Genomic DNA, 16,063 nt, shown 5'->3' with positions numbered 1-16,063 from the left:
TAACAAATATCAACAACAACAGCACACAAAGATCAGGGAACTCTGGCAGGATTTTATGGCTTGCGCTTCCATCCCTCGTCCGGAGCCAAATGACCCCCATACATCAAATTACATAGCAGTTTCTAAGACAGAACCTATTATCGTTAAGTTGGAGGGAGAGTTCAAGCCGTGGTCATGGAGATGAACGCTGGTTTTTCAGGTTCCTGGTGGGTTGGTTTTTTTCTCTAATCCATCATGTTTTAACAGGTAGAATTTGATAGTTGCCCTGAATAACAGCACCTCAGAAAGCCCAAGGCAGGAGGGTCTGGGGACCTTCTGTAACAGGGGGAAAGAAGTGGGAGTGGCTTGCTGGGTCCTGCCTGAGAAAATAAGGAGAGGAAAGGAGTAAAGAACTGTCCAGGATTTGAGTTTAACTTGCTGAAGCCAGTGTTGTTATTGGTCCCTCCCATACAGGATGTTCTTTCTAAAGTTTTTTCTCCCCCCTCTTGGCCACAAGGGGCTCATTTGGAAGAGGTAGGTCATATCCCCGCACAGGGGTAGATTAACTGCCTAACAAGCTCAGCTTCTGAAATCCATCGGGGGTAGAGTAGGGCAATTGCTTCAGAGTTTTTTGTGCATACCTCTGTTGGGTGCTGGAAGATCCAAGAAGGGGCTGGATGGGAAGTCCCCCCGCGTCAGGGCTCTTTTTGACAAATATTAGTCCTAAAGCGACTGGAGAACAAATTGGCAACCTACTCTCCCCTTTGCCCCCTTGCCCCTTCCCCAAGATCCTGAGAGGCAAGGAGCCCCGGGTCTCACTGGACGAGGCCAAGGAGCGGAGATGAAGGGACACCCCAAGTTTCTCCTTCCCTGGAAAGGAAGGATCTCAGCCCTGCTCCTTTCTAGCCCATCAGCCTTTCTTCTTTTGGACTCCAGCTCTGGAGACCGGGCTTCGAGCCCTCGGTTACTCTGCTCCTCTCTCCCCGGAAAACCCCCCAACTCCAGACGCAAGTTAAGCAAATATTTGTAGCTGCCAGTAAATTCCAGCGGCTTTTTATAGCGCGGCTCTCTGCGCCCGGGGCCAAGTCGTGCTGCTAAATATTGCTGACCACTTTTTCTTTTATGGCTTTCATGTCACTTAGCTATTGAGAGTAAGATGGATTTGCGCGGAGCCCTCACCGCGCTGCGATTCTCGCCCCCCCAGGTCTGCGCGGGGCGGCCATTGGCGGCGGAGCGTCACGTGACCGCGGGGGCGTGCCAATGTGCGCCCTCACGGGTGTCAAGCCCCTGTCAGTGTGCGCGATCAAGATTGTGAAACAACGCGATGCAAAAAGCGACCTACTACGACAGCTCCGCGATCTACGGTGGCTACCCCTACCAGGCAGCCAACGGGTTCGCTTATAATGCCAGTCAGCAGCCGTACCCGGCGTCCGCGGCACTGGGCGCTGATGGCGAGTACCACCGACCCGCCTGTTCCCTCCAGTCGCCCACCAGCGGCGGGGGCCACCCCAAGGCGCACGAGCTGAGCGAGGCGTGTCTGCGCACCCTGAGCGGCCCGCCCAGTCAGCCCCCAGGCCTGGGCGAGCCACCTCTGGCCCCGCCGCCGCCCCAGGCCGCGCCCCCAGCTCCACAGCAGCCGCAACCCCCGCCGCAGCCCCCAGCACCGGCTCCTGCTGCGCCTCCTCCCCCCTCTTCAGTTTCCCCACCTCAGAATGCCAGCAGCAACCCCACCCCTGCCAGCGCAGCCAAGAGCCCCCTACTCAACTCACCCACCGTGGCCAAACAAATCTTCCCCTGGATGAAAGAGTCTCGGCAAAACACAAAGCAGAAAACAAGCGGCTCCAGCTCAGGTAAACGGGTGCCTTGTGGAGGAGGGTCCTCTGGCCTGGCTCCCGCTTCCCATCCCCTCCGTCCCCCCCAGCCATCTCCAGCCACAGCCAGTACAGTCTGGGAGCACTGGAACACCTTCAAGAGTAAACTGCTCCTTCTCCTTCAACTAGGGGGGGTGACAGGACTCTGACCAGGAAACCCCAGAGAAAGACCCGATGGGAGTCTCTCTTGACTTATGCAAGAGCAAGTGGGGCCTAGGGAGCTTGGAATCCCTTCTTATTCCACTTTTGGAGTTAGGACCTTTCGGCACAACAAACCTGAGCTCCACTCTCTCTCTTTTTAGCACAAGTCCTTCTTTCTTTCTTTCTTTCTTCTTTTTCTTCTTCTTCTTCTTTTTTGAGGTTTTGTTTATTTATTTGACAGAGAGAGACATCACAAGTAGGCAGAGAAGCAGGCAGAGGGAGAGGGGGAAGCCGGCTCCCTGCTGAGCAGAGAGCCCGATGAGGGGCTCAGTCCCAGGACCTTGAGACCATGACCTGAGCAGAAGGCAGAGGCTTAACCCACTGAGCCACCCAGGTGCTCCACAAGTCCTCATTTCTAATGAAACAGTGACATCTACTCCACACTGAAATGTGGCAGGATAAAAGCACACCTAGTCACCATCTAAGTGAGAATTCAAGCTTTGGTTATAAACAGAGCCTATTTTTAAATTTTTGCTCCAGTAGATGGAGTGGCTGCCTTACCTCTGGGAAGGCCCTACTCAGACTTAGTACAATGAAGGCAGCCAAAGATCTCCTGGGGGAGGGGATTTGGACTTGTCATGCTAATAGGAACCACATGGGCCTCCAGGAACTAGACTGAAGGACAGGTCCTGGGTCTTGGGCTTCCCAGCATCTTGGTTACCTTTTCCCTTGCCTTCTCCAGTTGCCAGTACTCTGCTCTAGGCCTCAGCATCTGGGGCCACCCCCTCCCCCCCCCCACACACACCAGAGTCTGAGATTTGGGAGTGAGGGGGAAGATAGGAGGGCACAAGATTAGTGTGTGAAAATGGGGAGGCTGCTTGATGACACCAAGAGCCCTAATTTATAAGACCCAGAGTCAGGGGCTGGGTCACCCCACCAGAAATTGGTACTTTCAGTGGGATCTCTTTCTTTGCACACAGAAAGCCTTTCAGAATAGGGCTTCCACTCCACCCATCTCCAGTGGATAGACTAAATAAGTTGTCCAATCGTTCAGTCAGACAGTGAATTAGGGAAAGGTTTATTCAGTGTATTAGGTGCCCCACATTCCCGTTACTGTGAAGGGATAGAACATGGGAGACCCGCCCACAGGGAGCCTAAAGTCTGATAGGCCTGAAGGATCAGTAAATGATTCACAAAGATAATAGCTCCAGGAAGGCAAACTGGGGGTTCTGCTTTTCTTTCCTTACCTCTCCTCCCTTAGGGAAGCTTGTGACTTGCAACTTGACCGAAGGAGGGGCTAGCTACCCAGCTACTGGCACTGTTTCCCCACCAGGACAGAGGAGGGGACCTAGTTCCTCATCCCCTTTTCTGGGCCCTGACAGAGGGATCTTGGTGCCTGGAGCAACTGAGGGGCCTGGAGGAGTCAGGGGCTAGGCGGGGCTTGAGGCAGCCCCTGATGGCTCTCTTCCATTCTCCTTTGCTGTCTCCTCTGTCCTCGCAGGGGAGAGCTGCGCTGGCGACAAGAGCCCGCCTGGGCAGGCGTCGTCCAAACGGGCGCGCACCGCCTACACGAGCGCGCAGCTGGTAGAGCTGGAGAAGGAGTTCCACTTCAACCGCTACCTGTGCCGGCCGCGCCGGGTGGAGATGGCCAACCTGCTGAACCTCACTGAGCGCCAGATCAAGATCTGGTTCCAGAATCGGCGCATGAAGTACAAGAAGGATCAGAAGGGCAAGGGCATGCTGACGTCATCAGGGGGCCAGTCCCCAAGTCGCAGCCCCGTCCCCCCTGGCGCAGGCGGCTATCTGAACTCTATGCATTCGCTGGTCAACAGCGTCCCGTATGAGCCCCAGTCGCCCCCGCCTTTCTCCAAGCCTCCCCAGGGCTCCTATGGGCTGCCCCCCGCCTCCTACCCCGCACCCCTGCCAAGCTGCGCGCCCCCACCGCCCCCACAGAAGCGCTACACCGCGGCGGGGGCAGGAGCGGGGGGTACACCCGACTATGACCCACACGCGCATGGCCTGCAGGGCAACGGCAGCTATGGGACCCCACACTTACAGGGAAGCCCCGTCTTCGTGGGGGGCAGCTATGTGGAGCCCATGAGCAACTCTGGGCCTGCCCTTTTTGGCCTAACTCACCTCCCCCACGCCGCCTCTGCAGCCATGGACTACGGGGGAGCTGGGCCGCTGGGCAGCGGCCACCATCACGGGCCCGGGCCAGGGGAGCCGCACCCCACCTATACGGACCTTACCGCCCACCATCCTTCTCAGGGAAGAATTCAGGAAGCCCCCAAGCTCACCCACCTGTGATGGTGGGCTCGGGGCTGCGCGCCAGGAGAGTCCCTCTGCCCCCACCTTTCTTCTACGTTTACTTTTTTTTGGTTTGGTTTTAAAGTTCTTCTTGCTCTCCCTTTTTTCTCCTCCGCCCCGTCTACCCCCCACCCCCACCCCTTTTTGTTTTCTTTGGTAACGCGTTTTTATAGTTTATGTGACGTAGCAATCTTGGTTGCTGGAATGGCTGTCAGTATCAGTAGCGATGTTTATCTCCTCCCACCCCTCGCTCGGCCGCGAGCCCTGCACCCTTTACCTTCTCTATTCTTTGAACAGAAACAGGGTATATGAACAAATTTTCTAGCCGAGTTCTTCAATGTGAATTTGTTCGTACATTATGGCTCCCGAGGGGAAGCAGATACTTTTTTTTTTTAATTTTTAGTTTTTTTTTTTTTTAATTGCACTTCTTGTAAAGAGCGAGAAAAAAATCAAAGGCGCTTTGAAACAGGGGCTCCCTGTGCAAGGATGACTAAGTGTACGTCTTTCCGTGTGTGTATGCTGGTGAACAGTCAGATTTATTTATATTTTTTTTGCAAGCATTGAATAATCTAAGTTTTAAATATTATTTATCCCCATCCGTTCGTATTTATATTAAAGAAATTCTGTACCCTGATTGTTCAGAAGGTTTCTTGGGCCTTTTGTTCAATAGTGTATTGGCGTACATAGAAAAAAAATTTTTTTATTTGGAAGGAAAATATAATTCCTTTATAAAAACGGTAATGATGCAATAATACCAGAGAGGATCCAGCTTTTGAAAACAGTGATTTAGGATTGTAACATCCGGCGAAACTGAAAAAAAAAAATCTGTAAACGTGAAAAATGCTAGATTTGTTTTGAGAGTTCTACATTCCTTGCTGCTCACATTCTGAGAAACTAAACAAAAAATAAATAAATAAAGTTTTTATTCTGAATAATATCCGTGTTCAGAAGGGGTTCTTTGGCCGAAGATGGGGGTCTGCGTGGAATTAAGACAGAGGCGAAGTGGCTGAACAGGCCGCGGCAAGCCTTCCAGCTCCGGGAGTGCGGCCTGGCCAGGCAGCTCGCCTGGGAGCATGGCGAATTCTTGGGAAGGCTGCAGGAGCTCCCGGAGGCGGGCAGTTCTGGAAAGGCCGAGCGCCAGCCCGCTGGGCTGCCTGATTCCCAGCTGCCGCGGAGGGGCCTGCGCGGCCCCGCAGGGGCTGCGAGCTGCTGATTGCGGGACAAACAAAAGGCAGCCGGCCTGAAGCGGGGCGGGGACGCACAGGTGCCTGAGCGGCCCCGCTGGGGAGTAAGGCAGGGATGTCTTCTCCAAGATCTTCCTCCAGGTCAAAGCGGACCAGCCAATGCTTGAACCCTGGGAATCATGAGCCATGCGGAGAATGCAGAGCATTTTCTGGAGCAAACGGACTCTCTGTGGATGCTCTTCAGTCTCTTATCGCTCCAAGAGGAGAGAATGACTCTTAAAATCGCCACTGGAGCTAGGAGGCTCGAAGGAGACAGAGCTTCACCCAGGTATCCAGCAGAAGAAAGGCTGAACTCCCAGGAGCCTCCCCAAGCCCTTCCTGGACTGCTGGCGTCCCAGCTTCTTCTTCATCCCGGAATTTAGGATTTGGCATCCCCTGGATTTATTTCCTCTCCTTCATCCCTCCTCACTCTCCTTTTATGGCCCCGGGGAGGAGGAGAAAGAAAGGAGATTGGTATCTTTCTAATAAAAATGCAATTTTATAAGTACTTCTTTCATTTGATGCTGCAGGAGCTAAACATTACATTTCTACTCCTGGATTGGAGATAGGGCTGCCAGCTCACTGGCTGGCAGACCAAAAGCAGGCACAGGAAAGGGAAATATTTTTATTTTTATATTAAAGAATTGCTTGGAGAAGGAACCAAATTCAGAAAGTGAAAACCTCAGGACTGTATCCCCATCAACATTCCCTTTCTAAATTGGAAGTGAGAAACCACCTGCGTCTCGGATCAGAAGCATCTGATGTGAGAAATAAATCCTCCTTCTCCCTGGATTGTATCTTTCAGAGACGGAGATGAAAAATGTCGCCATTTTGTTTGCAATCCAAAATATCCATCATCATGGCCTCTATCTTTCCCCTGAGAAGCTCCCTCAGATGATCTTTAGAAATAGGCCCTGGAGCCATTTTGGGGTATCTCCTGGGTCCACAGAAGCTGCTTTAAGGGGACCTACTCACATTTTAAGAAAAAGAAAAATGCTCGGAAGATGCAAAGCCAGGGAGCTGTAGAGATCTGGGTGTTTCTCTCACAGCCAGAGATGCTTCTCCCACATCTGTCTGGAGCTCTTGAGACACATACATGTTTTTCTGGATTTTTAAAGAGCTTGGGTTATGGAAGGAATAGATTTGCTCCCCACCCCACCCCAACCTCCCTGCCAAAATATGGCGCACCTCAGAAATGCAGAGGCTGGAAATCCAGTCTTTGTGAGGACTGGAGCTTCCGCTGTTTTGGTTGTTCAGATCTGAACTGAACAGGCTAAGCAACCACAGAAGTCTTTCTATGAGTAATAATTTTACAGACATATATAAAATTACCTGGCAAAATAAGGAACAGCGGAGATAGAGTGTGAGGGAGAGAGAGAGAGAGAGAGAACAAGCTAGCCAGCGCTATCCGTTCACAGAGGAAAATCTTTCGGAGACACCACTGTTTGAACCCATTTCTAAAATCTACCGTTTAGCTGAGAGGCGACTGGTTTGGAGGCATCCTCCTTCCCTCAGGGCACGGATTTTTAAATGAGATTCCAGTATGATTTCCCATATCTTAGCAGTCAAAACATTCATTTTAGGTTTCAAAGGAAAAAAATATTGATCTCACCTTCAGCTTCTAAGATATTAAAAATAAGTCCTTATTGAAATATTCCTGAGTTAAAGTAATAGATTTGGGGAAGATTTCAGTGTTGAATGGTCAAAGAAAAGGGTTTGCTTCCAGATGGTATTTGAATTAAGGCCGCTGAGGCGAGCAGAAAGCTCTCACCCACGCAGCCCCTGACAAAGCCTCAGCGATATGGGGGCAGCGCTGTTCCCTCTCCTTAACTCTCCCTCCCCTCAACCCCTCAATATTATTTCTGTAACAACAAATGCCAAAGCCACTATCCCAGAATGTGCAAAAGCACCTTTCCTAAAAGCCGCCTTATAACTCTTCCTGCTGCCAAAAAGATCTTTAAAAAGACTAGTTTTCCTTGTTTACTTGCGTTTCCTGCTCTCCTCTTTGCTCGGCCACATTTGATCTTGGAAAGAGCTCGAAGCTGAAATGTGTTCTTAAGGGCCAGAAGCTGTCAAGGCTTTTGGTGAGCAAGATTGATCGCACCCAGACTTCCTTCAGAGCTTTGTTTGGAATAAAAGCAAGAAAACTGAAAAACCTCACATTTTCCAAAATAGCATCTCTATCTGTAAGGCGATGCTCTGGGCTAGTCAATGATGGAGGCCACTTTATATCTAATTTCTACCCAAGCCCCCTTTGATGCCGGCCTCAGAAATGGAGTCCTAGCCTTGTGCCGCGGTTGGCCTTTCTTGTTTTCCGTGTAGATTTCTTTCCCCCACCAACCTCTCTCTCCCTGGCCATCAGAATGATTTATTTTCCTGCCACGGATGCCTGCCGGCCTGGGGGAGTCTGATCACTTGGTCCATTTCAAAGGAAGCAAAAGCGAATCTTCATCCTCAGGGTCTGAGGGAAAAGAGATACCTTCAGATTTCTCTCTCAGCCTCTTCCCCTCTTTCTGGCTCGGTGGATTTTTAAAAAGTTATTGTTTGGTACCCAAAGGTGTTATCTTTTGAAACCTCCAGCACAGTCCAAGATGCCCTCAGTCTCAAGTCTCCGAATTGGAAAAAAAGAAAGCGTGAATAGAGAATAGAGAACCTTTATAACTCCTCCTGAGGTTGCCCTCTCTCACCTGCGGTACTGTTTCCCGCAGCAGAACCTGAGTGCAAACATCCCAGGTGGCCAAGGAGCAGAAAGGTGCAGGAGACAATCTGGGATGCCAGGGAGCACATTTTGCATCTGAACCCAGAAGCCCACAATCAGAGCTACAAGGACCAGGAGAAGAAGGAGAGAAAAAGAAAAAGAGAGAGAGAGAGAGAGAGAGGAACAAGCGCCTTCTCCCTCCCTGCTGCTAACTTCCAACAGACTTCCTGGAAATCAGAAATACTCACCGCACCCGAGCCCTACGGGTATGAAACCCAGAATGCCAGGAGCCGCAGGAGCCTGCTCCAGGTGGCACTGCTTTGGGTGTCCGCCGCCCTGGCTACAGGGATTTGGACACATGGACCTGGGGTTGTTGTCTTGCTTGGCACATGCATCTATCTTTCTCGAGCCACTCTTGAAAAGTTGATGGCACAGGAAGGCTGGGAAGCTTCGAGAGCCGCCTCCCGTCTTCCGCTTCCCTCTGGAGCCAGATGCATAGCTGCCGTGGAAAAGCCGGCTAACAATGGGCCAGGGTCCGGGTCCGAGGGCGCGGACTCCGAGCTGGGCTTTGGAGGGGGGGGGGTGAGGGCATGCGGGAGGGGTTTGGGGAAGGAGAGATGGATAGAAGTGAGAGGGAAGAGGAGAGGGGAGAAGAGGGAAAAAGAAGAAAAGAGGGAAAGACGGAGAGGAAGGAAAACAGATCACTTCCGAGATCCAGAAACTGGTTTTAGAAAAGGCGGAGGAGGAAAAGGAAATAAAAGAGGGGAGACCCCCAAAATGAACCCTCTCTTTTCTGTGTCTCCTCTCTCTTCTCTCTCTCTCTCTCTCTTCCTTCTCCTTCTCTCACTCCCTCCCTCCCTCCTTCCCTCTTCCCTCTCTCTTTCTTCTCCCGGTCTCATCTCCCCTCTCCCTCTGCTCCTTCCTCCTGCCTTAGCAGAACTTATGTGGCTGGGATGCGGGGCTCTCGGGTGTCAAAACTTTGAAGATTAATGGATTACTTTGTTAATGACTGCAGGCGTCAGACTGAGGTGCTTAAATGATTTGTGAGGTGCGAGGCGTCTTCCCGACAGTCCCAAACAATGCGCGGAGTGTGCGGGGGAGGCAGAGGGCGGCCGCCGGCGGGCCCGGCAGCAGGGCTCACACTCGCACACACTCACACTCCACACACTCCCAGACGCACACACCAGATCTGTGCTAATCAGGAGGCAGGAAGGCACCCTCGCCCCCACGCACTCCCGGGCATCCCCACCCACACCCACATATATGTATTTTTGCCCTGAAAAAAGTGTAAATAAAGCCTCGCTGGCCCCCAATGAGGCGTTCCTTCCCGACTTTTTTGGATCAATCAAACAGACAGTGGCTTCTTTTGATTAAAGCCCAAATTGTCATTGGGCAGAAGCAATCATGTGACAGCCAATTCGGTCCAATTTCAACCTTGTCTCCATGAATTCAATAGTTTAATAGTAGCGCGGTCCCCATACGGCTGTAATCAGTGAATTAGAAAAAAAACACCCCAGCAGCGATCTTCTATGATAGATTTTTTTTTCCCTCTGCTCTCGCCTTTTTCCTGGGCCTTGCCCCCCCAAAGCCCCTCCAGAAGAGGGAACTTTTTCTCCGAGGGGGCTCCAAGGAGAAGGCCATGAATTACGAATTTGAGCGAGAGATTGGTTTTATCAATAGCCAGCCGTCGCTCGCTGAGTGCCTGACATCTTTTCCCCCTGTCGCTGATACATTTCAAAGTTCATCAATCAAGACCTCGACGCTTTCACACTCGACACTGATTCCTCCTCCTTTTGAGCAGACCATTCCCAGCCTGAACCCGGGCAGTCACCCTCGCCACGGCGCTGGCGGCCGCCCCAAGCCGAGCCCCGCGGGCAGCCGCGGCAGCCCAGTGCCCGCCGGCGCCCTGCAGCCGCCCGAGTACCCCTGGATGAAGGAGAAGAAGGCGGCCAAGAAAACCGCGCTGCCGCCCGCCTCTGCCGCCGCCGCCGCCGCCGCCGCCACCGGCCCTGCCTGCCTCAGCCACAAAGGTCAGTCCAGAGACTTGGCCCCAGGTCCCGGGACCCTTCTCCCCTTCTGGGCTGCCCGGGGAGCGGTTATGGGGGAGGGGAGCGTGGGCTGGGAGAGAAGGGGGAGAGAGAGGGAGAGATGCTTGGCTGCCTTCCCTTCCCCTGTGGGCTCAGGAGTGGGTTTGATGGAGAGAAAAGGGATCCTGTGCTGCACAATGAGACATATATATATTTTTAAGAAAGGGGGGGAAACTTTCCCTAACTTGTGTAACGTGGGATGATTTATTTGAGTTGGAACTGACCTCCTCTTGTCTAGTTGTCCTAGAGTTTGGCTTTTTGACAGTAATGAAGAGTGATAGATCGCTCTTGCTCAGCTAAGCAGCTGATGCATTAATTATAAATTGTGGTGTGGCTAATATAAAGTTTGCTCCCGGATGGAGAGGTTGGGGGGAGCCACAGGCAGGAATCTGATGGAGGTGGAAGAGATGGGGTCTCCCTCGGTTGGGCTCCCAGGAAAGGCAGCACAATAGCTCTACTGCATCCAGGGGCGGCCATTTTGTTGCAGTTGATCTTTTCTGCTATATTTATTCTCCAGTGGAATAACCCCGCTCGGACCCCTCCACCTCCAACTGTGCGTGTGTCTCTTGTTGGTTTCCCTTTCCGCAGAATCCCTGGAAATCGCCGATGGCAGCAGCGGGGGCTCGAGGCGCCTGAGAACTGCTTACACCAACACGCAGCTTTTAGAGCTGGAAAAAGAATTTCATTTCAACAAGTACCTTTGCAGACCCCGAAGGGTGGAAATTGCAGCACTGCTGGATTTGACTGAGAGACAAGTGAAAGTGTGGTTTCAGAACCGGAGGATGAAGCACAAGAGGCAGACCCAGTGCAAGGAGAACCAAAACAGCGAAGGGAAATTTAAAAGCCTGGAAGACTCTGAGAAAGTGGAGGAGGACGAGGAGGAGAAGTCGCTCTTTGAGCAAGCCCTCAGCGTCTCCGGGGCCCTTCTGGAGAGGGAAGGTTACACTTTTCAGCAAAATGCCCTCTCTCAGCAGCAGGCTCCCAATGGACACAATGGCGACTCCCAAAGTTTCCCAGTTTCGCCTCTAACCAGCAATGAGAAAAATCTGAAACATTTTCAGCATCAGTCACCCACTGTTTCTAACTGCTTGTCAACAATGGGCCAGAACTGTGGCTCTGGCCTAAACAATGACAGTCCCGAGGCCCTTGAGGTCCCCTCTTTGCAGGACTTTAACGTTTTTTCCACAGATTCCTGCCTGCAGCTTTCAGATGCTGTCTCGCCCAGTTTGCCAGGTTCCCTGGACAGTCCCGTAGATATTTCAGCTGACAGCTTTGACTTTTTTACAGACACACTCACCACAATCGACTTGCAGCATCTGAATTACTAAAAACATTAAAGCAAAACAAAGCATCACAAAACAAAAACCCCTTTGACCAGGTGGTTTGGCCTTCTTTTATTCCGAGAGAGTTGATTTTTATTTTCTTTTCTTCTTGACCTACCCTCTCTGTCCTCTAAATGTGGAAGATTTTCTGTTTAGTGAGTCTCCTGGTCCAGTTTCAGAGCCATCTTTTACAGATTATTTTGGAGTTTTAGTTGTTCTAAATTGAATCCAACTACCCTCTATGTGATTTTCTGAAAGCAATATATGAGGCCTGCAAGAAAGTGATCATATAATTGTATCTTCACTTTCTTTTTATTTTTGTATTACCTTAGGATGCATTGTCATGAGTATTTTTGGTAGAATAAATTCTCCTTTGCTATAAGTAGCTTTCTTATTTTTTTTTTTCCCCCCCTCTTTCTCAAGGCTCATAACGGTTTCTTTTTCCTCCTTTAGTCTAACTTGGTAAATAAAATTCTGGTCACAATTCATCTTCTTTTTTCAATTTTAATATATTTATTAAGGGGGCATGTTCAAAGTCTTCAATAGACACCAACGAAAAGAAAGCCAGAAAATGGTTAGGACTTCCAAGAAGTATTTTTCTTTTTCTTTTTTTTTTTTCTTTTTTTTAAAGGGAATGGATTTGGTTTTTTTAGTGTAGAGGTTCAAGCCATAGATTTAAATTGGTAATAGAAGCGGGATTGGGCAGCCTCAGAGTTGGGCCAAGCCCAAGCCTTTGAAAGTGGAGAAATAAAGTGCCTACAGAAACCCCAACTCCAGGAAGGAGAAACATGGAGTTTCTTTAACAAGCTACCAGTCTTCAGGTCAATAACTAAGTTATCAACAATTCATTTATTTATACACATTTGTTTCAAACATCTACATTCCAACCCCTCCCCCACAATCCCGGAAACATTTTCAGTGTGTTTGATTAGTCTCCCAGCTGTTGATGGGTCCAGGCAAACAGACCTAAAAGGTAGAGAAAAACAAAAACAAAACAAAACAATGGTTACTGGCTGGAAAATGCACTTCAGAAAGGGTTCTTTCCAATCCCCTGGTTCAGTCATTCTAGGATTCTTTTTTCAGGGATAGAAAAATCAATATTTCATTCTTAAATCTGTTTACATGACAAATAATGGATCATTAAAGCTGTGAAGTCAGGTTACCAAGTTGAGATTTAAAATGGAGAGTTTCTGCGCCCCAGGTTATAAATTAACCCAGTTTCTAGAGAGAGAAGGAGAAAAAGCACTTTAAATGAAATATCAATAAAATGTGATCTAGGGCACGTTACTGGGTTGTTCTGTTTTTTTTCCCCCTTCTTACATATCCCCATGCTGTTTTTTTTCCCTCCCTGAGCTCTGCTGTGATCGCTACTAACTTACCGTGAGAAAACGCAGCCTGTAAGCAACATGTGCAGGGGGGCGGGTTGATTTAGGAACCCGGCTCTTAAAAGCTAAGGCTTGGAAGTTACGCTGAAATCGCGGTCTTTCTCCATGGGTTTGCACCCTACCTTTCTCCAGCCCCTTGCCCCCTAAATCCTGGCAGCGGCGGAGGCGTGTGAGGACCCGGGCGGGTCTCCAGCCCCAGGCGCGGATTTGAGCAGAGCGGCCCGGCCGCAGCCAGGGCTGCGCCGCTGCTGTTTGCGATTCGTCCTACGCTCATAAATCAAACGCTTTCTATGAATGAGAATGTCATCAAAGAGATCAATTGCAGGAACACATGCACAAATAAAAATCCTCTTACGTATTTGCCCGGGATCCCCGTCCGAAAGCATTAAGTTAGAAGGCGTTTAGTCATAATTCATTTTTATTGCTCTTTTAAAACAACAGCTTGGCTGAGCTGCGGATGCCATGAACAGCTCCGGGCCTCGGCGGCGTTTTGTCTCCTCCTTGCTCCTTCCCTTTCTAGTAGAAGAGCCCTGAAAGAGGCACTTTGAGGCTAGCAAGCCGCTCGCGGGCCATCATTTAAATAGTAACCGAGCTCTCCTTTCGCCCACTCTCCCAGGGCATTTATAGAGACTTTTGCACGAGTCGTGGGGCGCTGGCCTACACGCTCAAAAAACCAGGGTCTTGTACAAGGCGGTATGAACCCCGGGGTTTCGTGAGGGTGGGGAAAGCACGGAGCTACGGAAGCCTCACGGGCTCGAGGCCAGACTAAACTGCCTTTGTAAGCAACACCGGGAGAGCAGCGCTCTGGGCGGCCAGCCGGGGCTGAGCAGGCTCGGCTTCAGGAGTCTGGCCTGCCGGGAGCCGGGAGCAGTGCGCGGAGGTGGATCGGTCGCCGGCCCGAGTCCTTGCGGGCTTACGTGCAAGCGCATGCATGTGGTCCCAAGAAACACACTCCCTCCCGTGCTGGCGCGGGAATGAGGCCGGGAGGGAGGAAGAGAAGTGGAAGGAGTGGAGCGCCGAGGCCGAGAACTAGCAGAGGAAGGAGAGCGGTTGAGGCCCCTGGCGGCTTTGTGGCTCAAGTCCTGCGGCGAAGGGGGTTGCGCGAACCCAGGCTGTTCAGAAGCCAACAAAGGGACAAGAATGAGGCCAGGGGAAAGAACGTCCTTTGGTTCGGAAAGCTGATCGTCCGCAATGCCTACACCGACCCTCTCACGTCCTACCTCCTCCTCTACAGGAGCCCCTTCTCTCCCATCGTTGGAAGTCTGGAGCACCCAAGGAAGCCGCCTCCAGGAAGGCCGCCTTTCCTTTTCCCTTCCTGAAGATGAACATCCCCAGGTGCTGAAATTGGGGCAGGAATTCCTTTCCTATCCCTGCTCTCTCTTAACCGTGGTTGGGGATGGGTCAAAGGTCACAGAAAAATACCGTTTCGAAAGAAAATGTTTGGGGGTAAATGCTTCTTTGCTACTGAGGGACAAGAGTTCCCCTTATGGGTGGGGGCAGGTTGGGGGGAGGGAGACTTCTGTTTGTGGAAAACAGAATGCAGAAAGGTTGACTAACATTTGAAATGTGCATGCCTCAAGCAAAACTTCCTTCTTCTAACTGGGGAGGGAAAGCTAGAGGGGAGTGGGAACCCCATCCTCAGATAAATTTTATCTGTCCGATTCTGATGTGGTAAACATGGTCAGGGAAAAATCTATACTGCATCGCCTGCAAAGCTTCTTGTATGATCTCTGGATTTCTTTTACCTAAGAATGCATCAATTCTCGGTCTCAGTTCGGTATTTTCTCTCTACAAGCCAAGGGTTGACACGAAACCCAATAGTAAACAGCAATTAACGACCCCGTCAGCATCAGGGTAGGATGAAGGTGATGGAGAACAGGACCCCTGGCCTGGGATGACGCTCAGATTTGCACGCGTCTCTCTAGGGAAAGACTTGAAGGTTCGCACAAGGAACTACACAGTCAGTTACAAAGGGGAGGAGGTGTTGTTGGGGAAGAAGAAAATATCCCGTCCACCATCAGCCATCTGTCCACCGCCCCTCCCACCTGCCAGCCCCTACCCACTTCAGACGTGGAGTAGAATGGGGGGGGGCGGCGGCTAGTGGATAAAGGAAACCCTACCACTCCTAACATTCCCCCTCCAGAAAGCGAGCACCATTGCTGGGGGGGGGGGGTGTCCAGTGTATTTTGTTGGGCTGTGGTCTCGCCCTTTGAGGCCCTAGCCGGAGCGCGCAGGCTCCTGGATCCCAGGGAGCCGGCAGATGGCCTGCAGCGCGCCGCCCGGCCCCCACGCTGGCCACGTCCGCTAGCGTCATCTTTCTCCCCCGCCTCCTACCCTTCAAAATCCAGCCGCCGAGCAGCTCCGGATCCCGTAGGGCTGGTTCCCGGAGCAAAGCTGAGTGGGGAGGAGAAAGGGGCGGAGAGCGAGGAGAGAGGGAGGGCGAAGAGCACGGCCACCCCCGGCCTTTTCCGGCAAGCTTAACTACTACCAATCCCCCGCTCCCGAGCGTCGAATTACAGAACCTCCACATTGCCTTGCTAATAATCGGTTGGGGTGGAGGGAGTAGGCTTCGGAGACCCTCCTTGGAGAAGGGAAGTTTTTGTTTTGTTTTCCCCTTGTCCCCCGCACGCCCACCCGGGATTCTCCAGGCAATCCTCTGCGCACTTCCCTCTCCCTGCGGAGCTTGGAGAGCTGGTGGCCTGGCCTCGTCCTACTCCACTGTCCTCTGCGCGCCTTACTGCCCCGGCACCACAGCAGGGACTGTGTAGTGAAAGCGCCCGGGGAGCTACCCTTCCTGCTCCGCGCACTGCGGGCTCGGAACCTGAGCTAGTGGCAGACCAGCGAGCTCTAGCCCACTGATTCCCGACCCAAGAGAGATGGAGCCCTCTTCCCTTCTCACCTCTTGCCAGTTCATCTCTCATTGCGCGGTGGGGAGGGGGCGAGACGAGGGATGGCTCCCAGCCCCCACCTCCCGGAGGTGGGGAGAGCGGACTCGGCGCGCGCAGAGGGTGTCTTTTGCTCCCCTTCGGCCCAGAGCTCCGAAATCTGCC

The 16,063-nt window shown here is 51.7% G+C and overlaps 2 protein-coding genes and 1 long non-coding RNA gene across 9 annotated transcripts in view; 2 read left to right on the top strand and 1 right to left on the bottom strand.

Moving 5' to 3' along the window:
- The window catches only part of HOXA3 (homeobox A3), a 45,437-nt gene extending 40,204 nt beyond the window's left edge, over window positions 1-5,233 (top strand). For all 7 annotated transcript variants that reach the window (XM_045062810.1, XM_045062807.1, XM_045062809.1 and 4 more), the window contains 2 exons: window positions 1,184-1,829; window positions 3,493-5,233. In XM_045062810.1, coding sequence (XP_044918745.1) covers window positions 1,304-1,829; window positions 3,493-4,298 — 1,332 coding nt within the window. In that variant the 5' untranslated portion in view covers window positions 1,184-1,303 and the 3' untranslated portion in view covers window positions 4,299-5,233. The remainder of the gene's footprint in view (window positions 1-1,183; window positions 1,830-3,492) is intronic.
- Window positions 5,234-5,369: 136 nt separating this feature from the next.
- HOXA2 (homeobox A2) lies at window positions 5,370-12,915 on the top strand. Its single transcript, XM_004762535.3, has 2 exons — window positions 5,370-10,249; window positions 10,895-12,915. Exons 1-2 carry the CDS (start codon window positions 9,859-9,861, stop codon window positions 11,632-11,634), a joined length of 1,131 nt encoding a protein of 376 aa, XP_004762592.1. The 5' UTR covers window positions 5,370-9,858; the 3' UTR covers window positions 11,635-12,915.
- LOC106006842 lies at window positions 12,459-16,051 on the bottom strand. Its single transcript, XR_001181135.2, has 2 exons — window positions 15,913-16,051; window positions 12,459-12,594 (listed from the first exon to the last, which is right to left on the bottom strand). It is a non-coding gene; the product is annotated as an uncharacterized LOC106006842 (long non-coding RNA).
- Between the last annotated feature and the right edge of the window lie 12 nt (window positions 16,052-16,063).

The sequence above is a fragment of the Mustela putorius genome, unplaced genomic scaffold, assembly GCF_011764305.1.
Source record: "Mustela putorius furo isolate JIRA1106 unplaced genomic scaffold, ASM1176430v1.1 tig00003845_pilon_pilon_pilon, whole genome shotgun sequence".
NCBI lineage: Eukaryota > Metazoa > Chordata > Mammalia > Carnivora > Mustelidae > Mustela > Mustela putorius.
The sequence above is the reverse complement of the archived record's forward strand: the minus strand, read 5'-3'. Positions and strand labels throughout refer to the sequence as shown.

Bases quoted from the DNA above. Each gene is read 5' to 3' on its own strand.
- HOXA2 (XM_004762535.3), top strand. From the start codon at position 9,859: ATGAATTACGAATTTGAGCGAGAGATTGGTTTTATCAATAGCCAGCCG. The intron at 10,250-10,894 runs GTCAGTCCAGAG...CCCTTTCCGCAG, and splicing joins TGCCTGCCTCAGCCACAAAG to AATCCCTGGAAATCGCCGAT.